Source organism: Panthera tigris, chromosome B4, assembly GCF_018350195.1.
Source record: "Panthera tigris isolate Pti1 chromosome B4, P.tigris_Pti1_mat1.1, whole genome shotgun sequence".
Lineage (NCBI taxonomy): Eukaryota > Metazoa > Chordata > Mammalia > Carnivora > Felidae > Panthera > Panthera tigris.
The window spans coordinates 77,478,104-77,502,184 of record NC_056666.1 but is presented as its reverse complement, the minus strand read 5'-3'; the positions used below and the strand labels follow the sequence as shown (position 1 = coordinate 77,502,184).

The following is a 24,081-nucleotide window of genomic DNA, read 5'->3' as shown; positions in this document are numbered from 1 at the left end:
TTAAATGGTATTTATCTTTCTCTGACTTGTTTCGTTTAGCATAATCCTCTCTGGCTCCATCCATGTTGTTGCAAATGACAAGATTTCATTCTCTTTTTACGGCTGAGTAATATTCCATTGTATACAAATACGACACCTTTATCCATTCATCTATGGATGGATACTTGGGTTATTTCTGTATCTTGACTATTGTAAATAATGCTGCAATAAACATAGGGGTGAAGGTATCTTTTCTAATTAGTGTTTTTGTTTTCTTTGGGTAAATACCCAGCAGTTGAATTACTGGATCATATGATAGATCTATTTTTAATTTTTTGAGGACCCTCCATACTCTTTTCCACCAAGTGGGCAGTTTGTTTCGTTTTGATTGTAATGCAAGTTGAGCACCTCTTCTCTTGGTTCTTTTATAGTTTTACATACATACCTATGTACCCCCAAATATAAGACTTTTCTTGTAATCAGAAAAAGCAAAAGCTGTACCCATTTTGGAAGAAAATTCCCCCAAACAGAAGAAAAAAAATGGACATGGCTTATTGGGAGGGTCAAGGAGGGCACAGATGCTATGTATTCACCTGCAGAACCCACATTAGAAAAACAGCTAGGTTTGGAGAGCCTAGCTTAGTTTCCTAACATTTATCAAAATAAAATACTTTAATAAGACAGTGATGGTGACTTTTGCATTCTGTTGGATATCTAAGTCTCCAGCCCTCAGATGCAAGCTTTTATTTATGTTTGAATATCCTATTTTACCACACTGGATATTAAGATTAATTAATTTATTTTTATTAAGACTTACTTTAAATATTGGGAGAGGTGTTCACTTCTTGATTTAGACTTGGCCCTTACTTTGTCATACTTCTGAAGAAGAGTAAGGCATACATTTTAGGTGGAGATGACAATACGTGTAGAGTGGGAGGGATGGAAACAATAAATGAATTATATGTATGCAAATTATTTGGGCCATTTGTAGAATTACAAAGGAATATGGTTGGTAAAATGGGGGTGATTTGGAGGGGGCTTTGAAGGCCAGCCTGAGGGATCTGAATTTTATTTAACTGGATCCCCTACTGGTCTTTGAGTAAAGGAATAAAAATGACAGAAATCTGAGCAAACCATTCCTACCAGCAACATACGGGAGTGGGGGTGGGGACGGACCAGGTGTTAGAGTGTCACTTGTATGAGTTAATAAGGGTCTGGATTAGGCTATCGTAATCCCAAACCTTAGCAGGCATCAAAATCTCCTGGGGTGGGATGCATGAAAAAATACATATTTCCTTTCCTTGGCCTCACCTGAAAGATTCTGATTCAGGAGATCTGGTGTAGGGCCTGGGACTCAAGTCTTTTTTAATGAGTGAAACCTGGGTGTCTGCGATCTTCAGACTTTTAGAAATATTGAACGGGTTACAGGAATGGAATGGAAAGGATGGGTCAGATCTTGGAAATACCAGGAAGAGAGATGTATGAAAGGCATCAGATAATTACTGGGAAGGGAGGGAAGAGAGTCAGAAGAGACTTACAGTTATAGATTCCTAGAGACTAGGTGGGCAGAAGGCCTGAGCAAAGGGGAACCTGGAAAGGTGTCATCAGAAGCGGAAATAATACTGGATTTGGTCATGTGCTCAGGTATCTGTAGAGAGTCACGGGGAGATAGTGTTGAGACAACTGAGAATAGGAGGAGGGAGAAAGGGCAGTGAGGTCAGCACTGACAAATGTGGATTCCACTATGTACCAGGAGGCAACAGCTGAGTTCACTGAAGGAGTGGGAAGGCCAGAGGGAGCAGGACTGAGGGAAAGGTGGTCGGGAGTGAGGAAAGGGAGGGATTACAGACACACCATGGTGTCCGCTGTCACATGTCATAGGAGGGAATAGGGTGGCACGGGCAGTTCAGAGGCTGCTGAGCGGGAAGCCTCTACTGACACGCTTCTCTGTGGCACAAGAAGGGAGAGAGCTGCTCTGGATGAGCCGATGGGGGATCATCTGGGTCTGCCTTCTTTCGGTCCCTCTCGCTCTATACTTGCGAGTGGGATTGGGCCTGATCTGCAAGATCAGTACTTCTTAAACTTTAGTGAGCAGGTGAATCACCTGGGGAAATCACTTGTTAGAAATGCAGATTCTGATTCAGTAGTTCTGGGGTGGGGCCTAAGCGTCTGCATTTCTAACATACTCTAAAGTGATCTCACTGCGGCTAGTCCTCAGATCATTCTTGGAGAAAGATGGTGTCAAAATCTCTGTTGGTGAATATGCTATATACAGAGGCAAAAGACAGCAGACAGATCAGAATAAGGCAAAAACGTGACTTGCCATTTATACAAGTGAGATAAAACCCTCAGTTGTTTTAGATCAGTGGTTCACAGGGGAGGGTAATTTTGCCTCCAAGGAGACAGCTGGCAATGTCTGGAGACATTTTTGGTTGTCACCGCTTAGGCTGTGGGGCGCTATGGGCCGGTGGAAGGTAGGGGTCAGGGATGCTGCTAAACTTCGACAATCTATGGGACAATCCCACAACAAAGAATGATCTAACCCAAAGTGTCAACAGTGTCAAGCTGAGAAATTCTAATTTAAGTGAGGGAAACTTTTGTAGTAGAAAGAGCAAAGACTTTGTAGTCTAGGATCTAATATAAGCCCTGACATTCACCAGTTGTGTGACTTTGGAAAAGTCACTTAACTTTGCGGAGTTTGGTTTCCACAACTATGAAAAAGGGTTGACAGGTTGTGGGGCTTATGACTCAGGAGCAGTCTCCTTTCCTTCATTTGCACCTTAGGGTTCTTGGGCCAAGAAAGAATAAAAACTAGCACAGATATGGAATGTAGTAGGACCAAGCCCACTGGCGTAAGACGCTCGGGGAAAAAAACGAAAAATTCTACAAGTTAGTACTAACCACCAAGTTGCCAATAACCATGACCATCATGAAGACAATCAGGCACATGGCCTGGCCTGCCACTTCCATGCAGTCCCACATGGTCTCGATCCACTCCCCGCACAACACTCGAAAGACAATGAGGAAGGAATGGAAAAAGTCATTCATGTGCCAGCGAGGGAGCTGACAGTCCTGGTTGATCTTGCAGACACACTCTTTGTAGCTCTTTCCAAACAGTTGCATCCCCACCACGGCGAAGATGAAGACAATGATGGCCAGCACCAGGGTCAGGTTGCCCAGGGCACCCACTGAATTTCCAATGATCTTGATCAGCATGTTCAGGGTGGGCCAGGATTTGGCCAGTTTGAACACTCGGAGCTAAGGGGGAAAGAACCCAAACAAAAATCAGATGATACTGAATCCATTTTCTTACCACATGGCTAAAATAAGAACACATAATGTCAGTAAGATCAGCTTCAATTTATTGAGCACCCTTGGGAAGTTCCCAGGACTCTCTACCTGTTTTAGACTACAGTGGGAGAACATGAGGCATAGATGGGGAAAATGGACAAACTTCAGAGTAAGTGAAAGATTTAGAACTAGGAACCAAGATTACTGCCTCTAGCCCCCTGTATTGGTCCCTGGGTCAGTCCACTTTTTAAAAACCCATTCATGAACATATCCTTTTCCTACTGATTTTGCCTTGACTTCTCAAGGAACATATCAAGGACAATGTGATTTTTAGTGAAGCAAAAGATCAAAATAGTAGGCACAGTGGAAATAAGTCATCTGTCTCTTTTTAAAAAACATGTATTTAAAAATTCTAAAATCTCTCTTTTTGTCTGCCAAAAAATAACAAATAACCAATGGCTGATATGAAACTTGGAGGAAAAGCACAACATCCGAGTAGGGGCAGTTCCACATATATCAAACATCTTATGAGAACGGACTCTAATGATATTAATTCAGAGGACAGAACTTCTGTTATCTGCAATCATGAAGTTTCTGTGTTTTATAAGGAATGATTTACAAGTCTTAGCTAATAGTCTGAGAAGTATAATGAAGAAAGGCCATGAATGAAATGATAATAATGAGATCATTTCCAGACATCGTGAGTTAATGACTAACACATGAGATAAGAGGAATTCTGGTAGAAGGCAACTGTGCTGATTGGGACATTTTTTTTCCTTTCAAAGCTTGAGTCTCATCTGAGAGCTCAAGAGCCACCAGGTGTTTCTCCGTGTGACTATCTGGGTCATTCACATTTTTTCCCTTTCTGACTGGCTTTTTAATTATTAGGAATATTAGTGCTAAGGTGGCTTCTCTTATTCCTTCATCTCATATTCCAGATAATAAGAACTATTTTCAAAAAGTCTACTGTGGGCTGGATCCTAACCACAGACTAGTAAGCAGAGGTTCCAGAAACCGGGCAGATGCTATGTGTGACCTGGACTGAGTGAGACCTCTGTTTTGTAAAGTTCCATTTTATTCCAATCTTCCTTCTTAAATATGCTGAGTATCCTGATGAAAAAACCTGAAATCCTTTCAGTTACAGGTGCTTAGGTAATTTTTTCCAATGGGAAGAGAAAAACCTAAGCCACCCAGTTCTGATGCTTTGTTTGAGTGGGATACCCTCAAAGTAACTCAGCTTCTTAAGGGACTTAATCAGGACATCACTTATCCCTATGTTTATGGGAAGCTCTTTCGAGGACATCATTAACTATTCTGTCAGAGTCATTTTAGTAATTTTAACATTAACTTCTTCAAATATATTACAGAATCTTTCTCAGCTAGTGTTAAGGAAAAAACCTGAATGTTCAACCATTAATTTCAATATAGTTTTAAAAGTTATTATTTCATTCTCATTTTCTGGAAGGGGTCACCATGATAGAAGAAATGAGACACATCTTTGAACAAGGAGAAATCCTTGCCATTTCGGGGAGAGTTCAGACGAAGAAACAGATTTATTACCAAATCCAACTTAGACCTCAGAATAGTCCTTGAGAGTCTTTCTTTTTCATCTGTCAGATTAACCATTATTTTCTGAGGAACTTCCTAAAATGGATTTCTGTTTGTTAATTGAAATTAAAAACTAACTTCTATATTAGGCGTTTAGCAGAAAAATTTTCAAGATTTTAGAATCTAAGCCAATAAATCGCCAACTGGAATTGTGAGCGGAATATAGCTAAGGATTCTTTTAATCATCAGACTAACTTGTGCAAAATTTTTTTAGTAGGTACAAGACAGGAAATGTAAAAAGAAGTTGGAGAAACATGGAATACCAATCGGAAAGATCGCAGCACCGAGAGCCCCTCCACGTCTGCTAGACTCAGTTCCATTAAACTGAGGGACACAATAAATCCGTCAAAAATGTTCCAACCTTCTTGGAAATAATAGTAGGGATCCATGGCTATGAGCTTCAGGAACATTTCCGCTGTGAAAATTCCAGTGAAAACCTAAAGAGGGGGAAGGCAGGGGGTAAGAAAAAGAAATAATAGAAAGAGAATGCCTTTATCATTATCTTTGAATACATGTCCAAGAAGCCTCAAGACCCAGCCTTGCTAAATTGTGCATCTGAGGACACCAATCCTTCAATGTCCCAGGGCTATACCACATGATAAAGGATAGTCTTGTCTCCCTCGTGAATCAAGCACTCAGTCCCAATGTTTACATCGTCATTGCCAGAACCACCCAAATTACACTGTACAAGAATGCATTTAAAAAACGATTTTAAGCAGGGGTGCCTGGGTGGCTCAGTCAGTTAAGGGTCCAACTTCAGCACAGGTCACGATCTCACAGTTTGTGAGTTCAAGCCCCGCATCGGGCTCTGTGCCGACAGCTCGGAGCCTGGAGCCTGCTTCAGATTCTGTGTCTCCCTCTCTTTCTGTCCCTCTCCCGCTTGCTCTCTCTCTCTCTCTCTCTCTCTCAAAAATAAATAAACATTAAAAAAACAAAATGATTTTAAGTAATAGGAATACCACATAGGGGACTCCTTCTAAAGGGTCAGCAGTCATTTTGAATGTTTGTGCTTGGGACATTTGCCTTAAAAAAAAATCATTAATTGAGATATAATTATATTAAAAAATACAGTATCCCTGATTTGATATTATATGTCTTATCAAACTTAGACACATGCTGCAGGGTTTCTTATTTTAAATTGTAAAAGCAGCAGAACATTGTCACAAGTGTGCAAAATACAGGAAAAAACTAGAGTCTCCATCTTGCACACAACTATCAGTTTTATGTATTCCCTTTCTGGTGTTTTTTTTTTTTTTTTCCCAATGTGTGTATATTTTGACAGAATTGCAAAATCATAGAGTACATAATACCTTGGGTCTTGTTTTTCACTTACCACAACTCAGTCCATGTTGCTACGAAGTTGCATAAAATTCTATTGGGTGAATGTATCCTCAAGGAATATATATATCCTTGCTGGACAGTTTCATGCTTCCTTTTGATTTTTTAAATGTGATAATCAATGACGTAATAACTGTTTGGATTGAGAGCTTACTGGGTATGAGAACGACTTGTTCCCTGAGTTACCTGACTCCCACTTTTCTACCCTTCAGAGCACCCTGTGTTTCCCAGTGCCTTCGGCTTCCCACAGGACTTAATAACATCACACGTGGTAAGAAAGTAAAATCCCATGAATGCCAGTCTCGACAAGAGCTGTACCCTCATTCTAAGCTAACCATGTAACACCCCACTCTTACTGAATATTATGATTTTAGAGGAGGACTTTAACGTAATGGGTTTTAAACTCGTAATAAATTAGTCCTTGCAACTACCTGGTTACCAATTTTACAAACGAAGGAGTTTAAGGAAAACTTTGAAGATGTAGTCTGAAGACAGAATTGAAAATAGTGAAAAATACTTAGATTACAGATGCTGTTGGGAAAGAGACTCAATGAATGTATAGCAATAGCAAAACAGAATGGCGTGATAGAAATCAAAATGGATGCATGGCCCGCAAGGTTTTATGTCCCTGTACTTTTCCATGGTTCCCCACTTTTCTAAATTGAAGATGCGGTATTCTAAAACTGAAAGAGAATCTTCCCTGAAGAGATCCAGCGAAGCAAAAATCAAAGTTCACCGTGCGCGCTAAGTATCTACAGAGGGAACATCACTCTAAGTGAGGGCAGCTAATCGATCCCTGACATACGTTTTACCCTCGGCATAAACCCATGGAAGGTTTCTCTACATAGAAATGGCAGCCTGCTTCACACGCTAAATAGAGACTGAATTCACCACTGGTTCTGGTGAACACACGGGAAATGCTCCACAGTAAGCACTGGCTAACTGACCATGGAATATTTATACTATGGGAACTCTGGTTCCTAAGAGAAAATCAACAATGACACATTGCTGCCTTTCAATGGGATGAATGGCATCCAGAGGCCTGGGGGAAATGCCCATGACAGAGGTCGGCAAGCATGTTATTTCAACCTAGTGTACTGCCAATATTTGGGGTTTGGGTAAAAATAAATTGTAACTGTTTGACGTATGAAGAATTACTTTTTTTTATTTTTTAAATTTTATTTGCTTTTATTATTTATTTTGAGAGAGAGAGAGAGAGAGGAGAGAGACAGACAGGGAGGGAGCATGAGCGGGGGAGGGACAGAGAGAGAGAGAGGGAGAGAGAGAGAATCCTAAGCAGGCTCTACGCCCAGTGCAGAGCCTGATGCAAGGATCCCTAACTCAGACATGCAGAGTAGAAAGACCACAGAATTATCTTGGATGTGTACCAGGGAACATGATGGGCTGCAAGGACTAACCAGATAAAGGGTCTCCTTTGTCACATGTGTTTTCATAATCAGAACTCAAAATGATTTTATAACACTTTAATAGCTTATTTGGACTTAATGTAAAAACTGTGTGTGTGTGTGTGTGTGTGTGTGAGAGAGAGAGAGAGAGACAGACAGACAGACAGACAGAGAGAGACACAGACAGACATCAGGCAGAGATCGTACTCAAGTTAAATGGCAACAATTAGATTTGACTTGCTTGTGGTGAAACTCTTAAGGAATAATGAAGCCCAGGAGATCTAGAGGATCCTTTCCAACTAATTCTTTCCCATCTATCAAAATTCAATCAACTCCTGATTTTTGGACTACAGAAATAAAACAGACAATCCCCAAATCACAAGTATTTGACTTTAGAATACACTGTGTCACCTATTAAAAAACAAAAAACAAAAAACAACCAACTCATTCTTATCTTCTAAATAATGTAATAAGTTAAATATATGACTTAAGCTAACATGAAAGTAAATCTGGCACAGATCAACTAACGGTAGAAACTGGACTAGAGCCCAGAAGTTGGGCAGGAGGGGAAAACCAGCCTGGAATTAAAAGTTTCCCCGAGATGGGCCCCATATGGGTAATTAAGGTATGACAGTGCAGGCAAATTTATAGTTACGTTTAATGCACCAAAAGAGCTCCCCTATATTTTGTGGCACCTGCTACTGAAGGTGAAAGGGGAAGTGGTGTGCTGGAACACTTCAGGCAGCAATGTGAGAAAGGGAATGAGAAAAAAAGTCCCCAAGTCCTTGGCTCAGGTTGCCAAAACCAACCCACTGCACCATGCCTCCCATTCTGTCACCATGCCTGGGTTTCTGCCAACAGCTCCTAAATGACGTCTTGAAAGTTCTGCAGAAAGAGGAAACAGCCACGGGATCACAACAGTGAGCAGAAGTGGCTGGGGCTGCGCCATATGTGGAAGCATTTGTCTTCCAATTAACTATTACTTTCTTTTCAACTAAGCTCCAGCTTCCAGTATCAGAAAAAGATGTCCTACAGGCAAAACATGTTCAGATCATAAAATCAGGAGAGAACGTTCCATCTTACCAGGTTTCCTACAGCCAAGACGTGTTCAAATTGCGGTGTCATAGGATGATGCTCCATTGCCATAAACAGGGTATTCAGGACAATGCAGATGGTGATGGCCAAGTCCACAAAAGGGTCCATAACGATCAAGTTCACAATCTCTTTCAGTTTTATCCAGTAGGGGTGGCACTCCCAGATGAGGAAAGTATTGGCGAATTTGTACCAGCACGGTGGGCACTTTCTCTGAGACTCTTCCAGTTCTGTAGTGAGTAAAGAACAAAGGTGGCCCTCGATCACGGTGAGAAAACAAAGAGGGTTTCAAAGAGCCACTACTCCTCCTCACTGACTCATTAAGGTAATCGCTGCTTTGAACCACGAGAAGAAAGATGGTTTGAGTGCTGACTGCCCTAACTGTGCGGTCCTCCCGCTTCCATTTCATTTCTCTTGAAGGCAAAGAGGAGGCATGGGAAATACTGGGTCATTTCGTTGTTAACAACATCTAGCTGTAAATTAGAGTGTGATCCATCCATTTGGGGAGCACAGCATTCTGGTTAGGGGCTTGGCCTTTGGAGTCTGACTCCCTGGTCCAACTGGCTTCAACACTCACAACGTGTGATGTCAGGCAAGTTACCGATTCCTGTTCTTCTGTTGCCTCATCTGAAATGACACTATACAGGCTATAGGACGACACGAGTCCTGTAATCCTCATCCACTGACTGCATGAGTTGATGGACGTAAAGCAGGCAGCACAGTGCCTGGCACAAGGCAAGTCCTCAATAAATGGCAGGTATTACACTATACGTCGTATCACTAAATTATTACCAGAGAAGCAATCAAAAGCATAGACTCTGAAAGCAGACATACCTGGGTGCAAATACCAGCTCAGACACTGCTAACTGTGGGAACCTGAGTACATTACTTCAATCTGCTGAATTAAATGAGCTAAGATATATATAAAGTGCCTTGGAACACCCTGGCATACAGTGAGAAGCATTTGCTATTATTATTATCTTTGCAGCAGAAAAGAAGCAGCACTGGCCGCCGGGCTACTATGTGCAGTGTGTCTCTTACGTTCCCGCAGAAGTGCAAGTCAATGAGTTCACAATTCACGACCGAGTTGGGCATGGGAGTCCCACTCCTTTCCCCGCTTCCCTCCCTTCCTCTCTCTCGTCCCCCCTCTCTTCTTTTCTCCTTCTCGCTGGCCCTTTTGTCCTTTCTCACCCTCATCATTCCCTTCTCTGTTTTCGTCCTTCCTTCCTCCATCTCTTTCCCCTTTCCTTTTTCTTGTCTTCTTTCTCTTTTAGAAACAGAACTGGTTGGTCTCAAACAAGATCTTATGTGGCCCCCAATATATGACACAGATAAACCAGGAACTCCTCTAGTTGAAGCTCAGCCCGATGGACTTCTTCCTTCCCTGAGGCACTTCCCCAGGATCCTGGGACTCTGATAGACACGGATGGAATGTCACCGGACCAAGATGACCTCTAGGGTCATCACAAAATGAAGATGAAAAAGGACCATTAGACATAAAGGCAGAGAGCCATTCAGCTGGCAGCCACAACATTCTAGGCAGGAGGCCCTGGGTAACAAAGCCCTCCTCAAGTTAAGTAGGAATTAGAACAGCCTGGATTACAATCGCCCAAGGACCTTGATCTAGGAGGATGTTCTTTAAGAGACGTAGTTTTGAAAACCCATCAGCATGATAATCCTTAGAGGCCAGGTCTTGGTTCCACGGGTTGGATATAACCGCATCCATCCCACACCCCAACGCAATTCTGCTGACAAAATCAAATCACTCAGGGAATGAATAAAAGTTTCCCAACATTTCACCAAGAACAAGATGGCTGCCTGAAATTAGTCTACTTTCCCTTTTGCCAACCAGCTGGATGGTACCCATGGTGATGGCTTTATTTCAGATGGGGTGCTTGGGTTGGGTTTTTGATTGGCTCCCTGGTTGCTAAGAAAATGGTTGCCTTGGTTTTTCAGATTTAAGGGCCACAGTAAGCGCCACGTGGGAGTCTGCGTGGGAAAGGAAGTCTGTGAAGAAAATTTGCTTTGGCTTCTTCCTCATAGAACTCCCTCCCTTCCCAAGGTAAATTTAGTTTTCTAACCAAAAAAAGAAAATGAAAAGGTTCTCTTATTTCCATAAATTCTTATAGGACATATTTGGAAATTTGGTTCCGTTCCTTTTTTTAATCTCCTCCCTTCTCCAAATGTCTGCTGTTCACTGGCACGTGGAGGTTGAGGCAGCGACTGTTCACGTTTCTGACAGGAGATACAATTGTACTGTTGTAGAGTGCACTAGGCTCCCAGTCTTTGCCAGATACTGAAGAGGGGTTTCCCTACCCTACGGGGCACGAAGGAGATTCCTACAGGGATACTAGGGATCACATCCACATTGTCTCAGGTAAGATCTCAGGATGATCTTTTCCGTTCCACAAACAGTAATACAACGTGGAACTTTACGAGCTAGAAAAGATCAATTAGGTGAACGTAAAGGTTTAGAGAGTGACGTGCAACCTTGTAAACTGTTACTGGCCCCACGTGCCCGACACGGCTAAGAATCTGGTCTGGGGGAAGACGAGATAGCCAAAGGTTTGTGGGGTTCCCCGTACTTTGCTGCTGTACATTTTCAGAGGGGTTACCGTAGTCTCAACCTCAGGCGCACTGGGAGGTGTTTTCAGAGAGGGCCTCACAATTCCACCAAGATGGTGGGGTTAGCAGACTGTGAGGTTTCTGAAGGCAGGGCTTCTCTCAGTCCAATTCAACAATGTTTCAGCACCTACAGCATACGAGGCACTGGGAATTCGCTGGTGAACAAGAGTCCCCGTCCTCACAGAGCTTACAGCTACACCAGGAAAGGCGGATAGCAAATAAGCAATCGTATGGATGCTGCCTGTCAGTTGAACAAAAGAGTGAATCAACGAATCATGGCATCAACAGCTATGGCCAGTTGCCTCTATAAGGAGTTTCTGAACCTGTTTTACCTGAGAACCAAGAATGCCAACTATCATCACGTCTTCATTCTTACTTCGCCAACGGTCTCCCCGCCTCCCACAGCCTCGCTGCTTTGAGAAGTGAGACCGTACTGCTCTCTGCCCACACCCTACCCCCAGTCCTCTGAAATATCCCCAAGCTGATGGCTCTGCTGACTGTGAATTCTGCTGACTTTACTGGATCCGTGTGAGCATGTCTGCCAACGGGCTAGGTGTGACACACAGCAGGCAGGATTTTCTCATCATTTACATGATTCTGGAATGCTCCACTGTGGTTTCTAAGCCATCGGTAGGTAGAAGCCTGCTTCTTTGGTTTGGTAATCCAAAAATTAAAATAATGTCAGAGTTTCCGAACTGAAGGCCTGAGAAGCAGGAATAATTATTCATTCAACGCTGGCTTTTAATGCTGTAGCAATCATTAAACACAGAGGGGCCAGCGGTGAAATAGGAATGGAGTTTCTTAATGCCCTTCAACTCCCTCTCAAATTCTTCAGTTCCAGCCATTCATTGTTCTTTGCTTATAGCGGTTCTGTCTCCTCGGCTTTAACAAAGCGAGTTGAATACTAGGGGAGGGGACAGTGGAACGTCTGAGCAGTGAAAGGCTATGTGAGCATTAGGACTTAGAAAAGGGAGAAAAAGCTGGGACGGCTTCCTACTCAGGAACACAACTATGACTGTCTCTCTCCCCTGAGCTACCCCTGCGTCTATTTTTTTATCATGTGTGTGCTGGTGGGTGGAGGGTGGAGAATGAGTATAGCAGAACAGGAAGGGAAGGAAGAGCACAGGGAGAAGAGGAAGAAAAAGGAGAAGAAAAAGGCAGAGCTACCACTCCAGTGTTTCTATCCAACTCCGTAGAGGAAGGGAAGCACCAAGGCCTCTGACAGGAAGCCCGCAGCACCGACCAAGCACAGCAAGGTTCAACCCCACAAACATTTCTTGAGCATTGACCTTGACTAGACCCTGCGCTAGGCCACTGTAGTAATCAACTACAGAATTGTTGCTCTACACCAACAGTTTTGCTGTTCTGACGTCTTTGCCAGTAATAAAATATGCCTGTTGGAGGGGGTTCATTTGTCTTTCTCAACTTCCACAGATTCCCAGAGAAATCCCATTCTTGTCTCCAAGTGAAGAATAAAATTAGCCAAGGTTCTTAAGCTAGTGTTTCTTAGATTGGAATTTTTTTTAAGTTTATTTACTAATTTTGAGAGAGAGAGAGAGAGAGAGAGGGAGGGGGAAGGAGGGAGGGAGAGAGAGAAATTCCCAAGCAGGCTCCATGCTGTCAGTGCAGAGCCTGACGTGGGGTTTGATCTCGTGAAGTGTGAAATCATGACTTGAGCTGAAATCAAGAGTCAGACGTTTAACAGACTGAGCCACCCGGGAGGAGCCCCTTAGCTTACAATTCTTATGCTCTGCAGTTATTTACCTATAATCTCAAAGTATAAACCACAAAGTTTAAAGATGCTCTCTCAGATAATGACCTCAATGAGAATTAAAGAAAACAGACATAAATGAAGTGTGGAGGCAGCTGGTAATAGTTAATTCAATACTCTTTTTGGCTTGATATAGTCTCAAGATTAGTCCAGGTATAGTCTAACTCCTTGCTCACATGTGAGAAGGGAAACAATTGAAGGGTTTTTCTTTCTGGGGGTTCTCCCTTTACCACAGACGCCCCTGCTGAACTCTTTTTCTCTGAGTAGAAGTGGTATTGGGCTTAAATGACTCAAAAAATAACTTGTTCCAAGGACACCAGGACAATTCTGACTCTCCTTACAAAAGGAGGGGCTCTGGGTATTGTGGGGTTAGCCTGGGGGTTTGAACTCTGAAGAACAGCAGTCTGAGGCTTCAAGAATATTCTGGATCTACAGTGGGACAGCTCAGCTAAAGCAACATGAATCAAAAGAAGAGGATTCATGCAGGATCAGTCAGAATCTTGTGAGAGAAAACCCAGTTACGGAATCTACATCTGACGAAACAAAGGGGAGCCTAGAATACAGACCACAACCGGACAGATGGGACACCGGCTGGGGGGCTGTGGTGTAATGGAAAATCCTGACATTCCTCAGCGGGCCAGGCTGTGTCACGGAGGAGCCACCTAATACGAAGTTCAGGCACTGACAGCAACACTCCTGCAGATAGGCTATGATTCAACAGTGGCCGCTCTTTTCCTGTGGCACAGAGCGCCGGAATAAGAGGGGTTTCAGCTTACCTATTCACACATCAAATATATTTATGGGTATGTGGGGGTGTTTGATGAGAGGCAGAATTAGGTGCAATCAAAATGCACAGTACATTAGTCCTTCAGGGAAAAGCAAAAGGGTTGTAGGGTGCTAAAAAGGAAAAGAGGAAGGTATGTTTTGGGGTAGAGGGCAGGAGGGGGGTTCCATTATTTCGTATCTTCACACTTCAGTCTATATCCTTCGTGCCTCATATCACCCTGCTGGCCCCTCGTGACAATTACAGTCTTCTTGAGATCTGCTAGCTCACTCTTAAATGTCATTCCTTCATACTTCTTATCTATCTGTATACAATGCTGGCAGCAGCTTTGAAGTCCTTATTTGATTCTCTGCATGCAGACATGGGATGCTGGTTTCTATAACAAGTAGACTATTCCTAAAGTTCAGAGTCAATTTTTGCAAAAGTCAGGCCAAGGGACAGGGATTATATTTATCGTGCACAGGACGTAATTTTATCTTGGTGGTCTGGGCTGACATCAAGGGCACATACCTTCTACTAGTGTATTTGTAACAACACTCAATATACTGTTGATTCTGTCCTTCCGTCCATAGGAGGCCAGTTGGTCCATGGAAACTAAGAGAGATCCAGGGCCTTTCTTCTTAATTTCCACCTCAGTTGTAGCCTGAAAACAAGAGTAAATCAGGTGAGTAAAGTCTTATAAAGGTTAAAGCTGGGTCATACTGGACAAATTGTCCAGAGTGTGAGCACAAACATATGCTCTTTGTAACATCTTTTTACTTTGATCCTACAATCCTATTAACCTCAAGAAGTAGAGTGAAACATGACCACGGATCATCCTTAGCGCTACAGATGAGATGACCAGGTTAAGTTTGTACAAACCTACAATTAACCAAAGAATCTGGCTGGGACCCAAACGCCTCGTCTGGTCAACTCCATGCACCTGGTGCAAAGACCACATCTTCCGGGGCAATGACATCAGAAGGAGAACCTGAGTTTTCCCATCTCAGTCTCATATCCACAGCATTTGGCTAGAATTTGACCACATGATAAAATAAGTCGAATTCACCTCTATTCGACATTTCATTAAAGGGCCAAGTCCCTGATCACACTGAATGCTATAGATGTTGCTTCCTTCATGGGCAGGGGCACCATCACTCTCTCAAACTGTCACTTCTAAATGTCAAACCTGGGCCTAACTGAATGTTAGCAAGTTGAAGTTCTACCCCAAATCTCCCCCAAGCCCCGGCAAAGAAATATGGTAAGGGTTTTGCTATTTTATTAAAAAAATTTTTTAAATGTTTATTTATTTCTGAGAGAGAGAGAGAGACAGAGAGACAGGGAGAGAGAGAGAGAGAGAGAGAGAGAGAGAGAGAGAGAGAGAGAGAGAAACACAAGTGAGGGAGGGGCAGAGAAAGGGAGACACAGAATCCGAAGCAGGCTTCAGGCTCTGGGCTGTCAGTAGAGCCTGACACAGGGCTCTAACCCACAAACTGTAAGATTATGACCTGAGCTAAAGTTAGACACTTAATCAACTGAGCCACCCAGGCATCCCTCACTATTTTAACTAAATATATAGCGCTACATATGTTTATCTTGCCTTTGTTACAGTCTACTTTGTAAGTTAACCTGCAATGTTCAAATTCTCAAACAAAAAGGGCAGAAAACACGATCAGCGTGTCATACAAACTGTTTTTTACAAGTTCCATTGTGGGGAATACTGGTAGGGGAGATTATAGCACAGCGTTTCTTAATGTCCCTTGCCCGTGCTCTCTGTGCCAACCTGCATATGCTACATTAGGCCAGGCTCAATGCAGTGGATTAAAAGCTAGCTTTCAAGTAACCATGCCGTCCACTATAACACATCATCCAGGTAATGTTGGCTGTCCCTTCCACTGTGAAGGCAAGAAGACAGACACTCACCATTTCTCAGAGGACAGGGAGGATATATGTTTATATGAAGCTAGAAAAGTCAGTCTGATCAGTACCAGAATGACACTAGCTGTTTTGAAAAGAAAATAATTGTCTCTGGAGAGCTACATCCGAAAGGCTTTCTGTCCTTAGGTATGTTTCGATTTTAAGAACTGTACAGAAGAAAGTATCTGGCACATCATAATTTATCTTATTACAGTGTTTCATCAAGCTGTTTCACGGATTCAGACATTTGGTTTACCACTGGGTTTTGTTCTGTTTGACAGAGCTACAGAAGAAATGGAAAAGAAAAAGAACTGATTTCCTTGGGAATTCCTGGCTGTATTACTATACAAACAACTGCGAATGTAACGACTTGTTGACCATTACTGTCAGGTCATAATAAGATATATTTCTCTGGTGAGCCACTTTCTGCTCCAATTCCCAGCCTGATATTCATGACACCTAATAAATCCGATTAGACTCCTACATTTTAAAAATGACAATCGTCTAAAAATGAACACAGAAAGGCCCCATACGGTGGATATTCTTGTTTCTGGCATTTATTCATTCCAAATTTTTACTGAGCTGCTCTCTGTGGATCTACAGTACACAGTAGGTAATTTTCATAATGCTGACTCTGAAGGTACTGTAAGATCTACTGGACTGGCTGATTCATCAAGAAAGGATGAAACTGCATTTAAAAATTGCTTTGGTTCTCCTCTTGCACTGTTGGTGGGAATGCAAACTGGTGCAGCCACTCTGGAAAACAGTGTGGAGGTTCCTCAAAAAATTAAAAATAGATCTACCCTATGACCCAGCAATAGCACTACTAGGATCTACCCAAGGGATACAGGAGTGCTGATGCATAGGGGCACTTGTACCCCAATGTTTATAGCAGCACTCTCAACAATAGCCAAATTATGGAAAGAGCCTAAATGTCCATCAACTGATGGGTGGATAAAGAAATTGTGGTTTACATACACAATGGAATACTATGTGGCAATGAGAAAGAATGAAATATGGCCCTTTGTAGCAATGTGGACGGAACTGGAGAGTGTGATGCTAAGTGAAATAAGCCATACAGAGAAAGACAGATACCATATGTTTTCACTCTTATGTGGATCCTGAGAAACTTAACAGGAACCCATGGGGGAGGGGAAGGAAAAAAAAAAAAGAGAGAGAGGTTAGAGAGGGAGAGAGCCAAAGCATAAGAGACTCTTAAAAACTGAGAACAAACTGAGGGCTGATGGGGGGTGGGAGGGAGGGGAGAGTGGGTGATGGGTATTGAAGAGGGCATCTTTTGGGATGAGCACTGGGTGTTGTATGGAAACCAATTTGACAATAAATTTCACATATTTAAAAAAATTGCTTTGGTTCTAAGTATATCTTACTGTTTTCTGGACTTGCTGGATATAACAAGAGATAAATTCTTGAGACTTTAGTAACATTAACCTTAAACAAAGTTAATAAAAATGCTGTCTAAAGGAACTAGTCAAATCATTAGATTATTATTTAGTGGTATCTATTTGAAAGCTAAAATAATTTTTAGCTTGGATTAAAAACTCCACATAAAGAGAAGTTTATCCCCAAACTTAGTATTAAGATGGAACAATGATTATTTATATCTTTCTACGTAAAATGAAAATAAACTGTAACAGGGATATGTGGTGACAACCTCTATAACAACATTAAAATTCGTTCCATACTAAGGCGTGTTATAGAACATATCTTAAGTTTCAAAAAAGAAATAAAAAAGACACCAAGAAAAGGAAGTTTCAAAGATCATACTCAGGGAACCTTACAGGGTAAAAAGAGAATTCATTATGTCACCTTTTTACACAGGCCACAGCGTCTACCACAGATCCAAGGAACTGGTTCCACTGAAAAATCTTGTGGTAGCAGTAAGACATCCAGAAAAATCCCCTTAGGTTTATAAATGAAACAACAGACTTCTAAAAGTCCACAGATCAAAGCTAAAATCACAAAGGAAATTAGAAAATACTTTGATGATAATGAAAATAATCCATTAAGATTTATGGGATGCAGCTAACACCATGGTTTGAGAAAATTTTACAGCACTAACTGCTATAAAAGACGTAAAATCAATGCTCTAAATTTCCACCTTAAGAAATAAGAAAAAGATCAAATTAAACTGTGGGTAAGTAGAGGAGAGAATATAATAAAAATAAGAGTGGAGATTAATGAATTAGTAAATGGACAAACAATAGACGATTACAAAGGGCAAATGTTTTTTAAAAATAGATTAATAAAATTGATAATTCTCTAGCAAGACTGACGAAGAAAAAAAGATAGAAAACACAAATTATCATTTTCAGGAATAGTAATGGGGACATTACTACAACTCCTACAGGCATTATTGGGATAATAAGAATATATCGTAATTTTAAGCTGAACCATCGTAAGAAAGGAGGCTTCTGTACAATATTTATAGTAGTCAGAGTATAATAAGATAGAGTATCATAATAAATAAACCTAAAAATTTAAGTGGGCTAACCTAACCAAAAAAAAAAAAAAAAAAAAAAAGCAAAGGAAGAATAATTGCCAACAACTTCAAGTCATATCACCTTGGATAAAATGAACAAACTTATCAAAATACAACTTATCAAAACTGATAGAAGAAGCAACAGAAAATCTAAATAGCCCACATTAGAAATTGTTAATTAAAAAAACCTTACAATAAAGAGAACTCTAGTCCAGATATCTCTACAAGTGAATTCTATCAAACATTTACAGAAGAAATAATACCAATACTAATACCAATTCTTTCAGAAAATAGAGAAGGGAATACTTCTCAACCTGTTTTATAAAGTTAACATAACCCTGATATTAAACCTAACAAAAAACATTACAACAAAAGAAAATCAGAGACCAATATTCCTCATGAACGGTGATGTGAAATCCTTAACAAAACTTGAGAAAATAGAACCCGTCAATATATACGAAGATAATACATCATGACCAACAGGATTTATCCCAGGAAAGCTAGTTTCACGTCAGAAAAAAAAAGTCAATGTCATTCATCACTTTAGCGGAATAAAAGAGAAAAAAATATCTGATTATCTCAAATGCAGTAAAAGAACATTTGATAAAATTCAACACCTCTGCATAATAAAATTTCTTAGCAAGCCACAAATAGAACATGGCAGTTCCAATCTGATAAAGAACATCTATGAAAACCTATAGCCAACATTATAATTCTTGCTGAAACATTAAATCTTTTCCCACGAATAATGGAAACAAGGAAGAATATCTGCTTTCATCATTTCTATGCATTTTGTATCTGAAGTCCTAGCTAGTGCAATAAAGCAAGAAAAATAAATAAAAAGCATAAAGGTTGCAGTTGCTGTTAGTCACAGAAAATATTATTGTGCATGTAAAATCCCTATGAAATTTGCAACAAAAAGACCTAATAGAACTGAGATGTTAATTTATAAGGTCATAGCATTCAAAAACTAACTGTATTTCTATGTTCTGACAACAAATACCTGAAAATAAAAAGGTTTTAAATTATACCTTTTACAACAGTATCAAATACTACAAATACCAAGGAATAAATCTAATGGAAGATGGGTAAGACCTCCACTACAAATTATACAACTTTGCTGAGAGAAACTTGAGAAGACTTTAATAAACGAGAATAAAACCACATTCACAGATTGAAAGATTCAATATAATTAAGATGCCCATTATTCCCAAATTGACCTATAGATTCAGTGCAATCACTATAAAAATTCTAGGCTCTTCTGAAGAAACTGACCAAAAAAAAAAAAAAAAAAAAAAGACTCTAAAATATATAAAGACACGTGAAGAATCTAGCAAAATAGCAAAATAATAGCAAAAAATAGCAAAATAATCTTTTTAAAAAGATCTGAAAAGCAAATTAATCTCTTAAGAGATTGTTTCATGATCTTTAAAATATTTTTTGTTTGGAAGGCTTATGCTATCTCATTTCAAGACTATAAAGTTACAGTAATTAGACAAGCGTAGTATTGTTATAAGCATAAACAAATAGATCAAGGGAACGGAACAGAATCCAGAAACAGACCCAAACATGTACATCAGTTGATTTTTGACCAAGATGCCAAGTCAGTTCAGTGAAGGAAGGAAAGTCTTTTTTTTGTATTAATACATTTTCTTAATGTTTTACTTTTTGAGAGAGAGAGAAGAAAGGGAGAGAGAGTGTGCACACACACAGAGGAAGAGCAGACAGAGGGTGTCAGAGGATCCGAAGTGGGCTGTGTGCTGACAGCAGAGAGCCCGACGAGGGGCTCGAAGTCACGAACTATGAGATCATGACCTGAGCTGAAGTTGGACGCTTAATCAACCGAGCCACCCAGGCGCCCCAAAAAGTCTTTTTAACCAACAGTACTGAAAAACTAGATATTCATCCAAATCAACTCCTTCTAATTTCATACACAAAAATTAACTTGAGCTGAATCAGAGACCTGAATGTAAAACCCAGAACTGTGAAATTTAGAGAAGAAAATAACTTCACAATTTGGGGTAATGGCAAATTTTCCTAGAAGAAAAAAAAAAAAAACAAAACCTGATACATTGGATGTCATCAAAATTAAAAGGTTATGTATCTGATAAAGGACTTGTATCCATAACATATAAAAAAATCGAAATGGGCAAAAGATTTAAATAAGCAACTTAATGAAAGATCTATGAGAAGCCAGTAAATACATGAAAAGATGCACATCGTCATTAATCAGCAGGGAAATGCAAATTAAAAGCATAGTAAGACAACAGTTTATGCCTACTCAAATGCTAAAACAAAGACTAATATCACCAAATGTTGGCTAGGATGGGGGGCAATTGGAATTCTAATACACTGTTGGTAGGACTATTAAAAACAAATAGTGTAACTGTTTTGGAGAGCTGTTTGGCAGTTTCTCGCAAAGCTGGACATACATTTACCATATGACCCAGGAATTTCATTCTGAGGTAGTTATCCAATATAAATGAAACCATTTATCTGCCAAAAGAGTTGCACAGGAATGCTCTCAGCAAGCTTCTTCATACTACTGAAAACTGGAAACAACGTGAACGTCCATCAACAGGAACATGGACTAACAATTTGGAGTGTACTTATACAATGAAGGACCCAATCAATCAATACTCATCAATAACAAGAAATAAACTACTGATACCCAACATGGATGTATCTCAAAAAAACATCTTGTTGAGTGAAAGAAGCCAAATAAAAAAGACATACTGCACGAGTCCTCGAAAATGAAAGCAAACTAATCTGTGTTGATACATGTCAGAAGAGGCTGCTCGGAGAGGTGAGGGGATCGAGTAGGAAAATGTACTTTTCTGGGAGAGTCTTGTGGTACAAAGGGGTTTAGGGGACAATTCTCAGCTGGCCAGACAGCTCCTGCTCCACCACCTTTGTTCCCACACCTTTGGTAACTCTTGGGTGGGGGTTACCCAGTGTACTATTGCGATATTGATCGTGCAGTAGAATTCCTTTGAGAAAGAATACGAAAGAGTGTGTAAATGCGTAGAAAATGTTATTTGTATTATGGAAATAAAGGAAGATCAACCAAGTGAGAAAAGCAAAGGCTATTTATTCTGAGCTTAAGATGGGGAGTCAGCCACCATCACATGCGTTTCACCAGAGATGCAAAGGCAGGCAGGGGAGTGGGAAAGCTTTCGCGTGGAAAAAAGGGAAGGCTTCAGGTGTGCCTGGACTTCAAGGCTGTTGGCATGAGGGCGCTGCAGCTGGGCTAACTAGAAGCAAGGCATCCTAGGTGACTGATTAGGGGTGCATATTTGGCTTTCTCGGGTGGGTCCGAAGGTGAACACAGAAACAGAAATTAGGGAACTCATCAGTTATTAATCAAGCCCTGACCACCTGGGGCTGATTGTTATAGAAGGTATCATACCTTCCTGGATTGTCACAAGAGATAGCAGACTGGCTTCCTTACTAGTGTGACTTACGGCAGGCTGGCTGCCTGGGTTGTTTACCAGAGATAAGGGGGCTGGTTTCTCGGGCACGTCGTGGGTGAAAGTCCTATTTTATATATGGCCTGGTCATCGTCAGAACACGCAGCCTCTTTGTATTCATCAGATGTGACTGATTAATGGAGAGAGAGGGAGCAAACATGTGTTCATCACTGTTAGCTGCCTGAGATGATACAAACTAAAACTACTTATGAAGAACATCACTTCAAAGTGCTAAGCACTAACTGGGGGCTAAGACAGTATCCAGAGAAAAATAAATCTGTAGTAAGTAAACCAGGGTACACAGGAATCCAAGATGGATGGGTAGTTCCTGAAATCCCTCCTCCCCGGGTGAGGTTTTGAAAGCTGGGACTGAAAGTCTGGGCTGTTGTTTCTCTTTTCAACTTTTACAACATTGAGATAAAATGCACATTACAATAAAATTCCCCATTTTAATGGTTTCAAAGTGTGCAATTCAGTGGCTTTTAGTATATTTACAGTATATTCCAGAACATTTCCATCATACCAAAGAAAAACACAGTACCTGTTTGCAGCCAATCCCCCTATTTTCTGTCTCTATAGATCTATCTCTTCTAGACATTTCATATAAATGGAACCATGTGGGGGCACCTGGGTGGCTCAGTTGGTTAAGCGTCTGACTTTGGCTCAGGTCATGATCTTGCAGTTCGTGGGTTCAAGCCCCACACGGGGCTCTGCGCTGACAGCTCAGAGCCTGGAGCCTGCTTCCCATTCTGTGTCCCTCTCTCTGCCCCTCCCCTGCTCATGCTCTCTCAGTCTCTCTCAAAAATGAATAAAAACATTACAAAAAAACTGAAATGGAACCATATACAGTAATATGTGGCCTTTTGTGCCTGGCTTCTTTCACTGAGCATAACGTTTTCAAGGTTCATTCGTGCTGTGGCATGTAACTATACCTTGCTCCCTTTTATGGCCGAATGATATTCCATAATAGGGACATGCCACATTTTATTTATCCATCCCTCAGTTGATGGGCACTTGGGTTGCTTCCACTTTTTGGCTATTATGAATAATGGTTTTATGAATATTCATGTACAAGTTTTTGTGTGAACACCTGTTTTCAGTTTTACCTAGGATCATATGGTAACTCTATGTTTAATTTTTTTGAGAATCCGCCACTGTTTTCCAAAGCAGTCACACCATTTTACATTCCCATCAGTGCTGTTGGCTATTGTTTCTTGTGCCAGATTCTAGCCAACTGAAGGCTCTCCCATGTACAGCAGCTTCAGAGGAACCCTTCCTCCAGAATCTCCTTGGGATAGTGGCGGGCGGGGGGGGAGGGTATAGCTCAGTGGTAGAGCATTTGACTGCAGAATCTCCTTGGGATTCTGTCAGGGATGTCTCTGCTCTTGGCTTAGCTACTCAATTCTTATCACTTGGGAGGTAGGGAAAGGGCTTTCTCCTTCAACCATGCTGAGACCCGAGGACCAGAGGAGAGATCACATACTCTTTCCTTCCCCTTCCCTATCTCCTCAGGTCATTTTTTATTCCTGTAAGTGGAGGCGTTTATTTCTTTTGTTTGTTTGTTTGGTCTCACTTTGTTGGGGAGGAAAAGAGGAGAATTCACAACGGTTTAAAGTCAGCAGCTTCTGCCTTTTTAGAACTCAGCCTCTAAGGAGGTTTCATGTAAAACTATCAGTAACAGAGGAAGCAACAGAGAGCCTCAATTACATTCTTTGAAAGTGAAACTCAGTGCAAATTTGTTCCATTTCTCTCAACCCAAATGCAAAGTTTATTACGACATTTAGCCACTGACTTCCAACCTCCTCAATTGTAGCTGTACTTCTCAAAGAGATATCCTATAACACCTGCAGATGGCAGATTTTGCCCACATTTCTACAGATCTGCCCAAGGAAGCACAACTAAATCGCCTTCCCATGGAAATACATGAATGGAAATTTATCAGGTAGTTACCTTTTTCTTGGAACTAAAATTTAGAGCGCTTTATTTTTTTAATGTTTATTTATTTTGAGAGAAAGAGCAAGTGCACGAGCAGGGGAAGGACAGAGAGAGGGAGGGAGAGAGAATCCCCAGCAGGCCCCATGCCATCAGCTTAACCGACTGAGCCACCCAGGCACCCCTGTAGTAATCTGCTTTAAAACAGTTGTACAATAATTTCTTCTCAAAGGATCTTTAAGGTATTCCTTAGAAGGAATACAACCCTCTCCAAGTCAAGCAATTCAGTAGAAATCCTAACGTCCACGTCTCAGGACTAAAAAGGCCAAAAGAGTGTAGGGAAAGAAATGGAAACTGGCTTCTGAACACCAAGAATGGACCAAATAATA

General features: G+C 41.0%; 1 protein-coding gene across 2 annotated transcripts in view; it reads right to left on the bottom strand.

Annotated features, from left to right (window-relative positions):
• The window catches only part of SCN8A (sodium voltage-gated channel alpha subunit 8), a 119,023-nt gene that overhangs the window by 30,808 nt on the left and 64,134 nt on the right, over positions 1-24,081 (bottom strand). For both annotated transcript variants that reach the window (XM_042992326.1, XM_042992327.1), the window contains exons 12-15: positions 14,405-14,537; positions 8,706-8,944; positions 5,142-5,315; positions 2,881-3,237 (exon numbers count right to left, since the gene is read on the bottom strand). In XM_042992326.1, the coding sequence (XP_042848260.1) occupies positions 2,881-3,237; positions 5,142-5,315; positions 8,706-8,944; positions 14,405-14,537 (903 nt within the window). The remainder of the gene's footprint in view (positions 1-2,880; positions 3,238-5,141; positions 5,316-8,705; positions 8,945-14,404; positions 14,538-24,081) is intronic.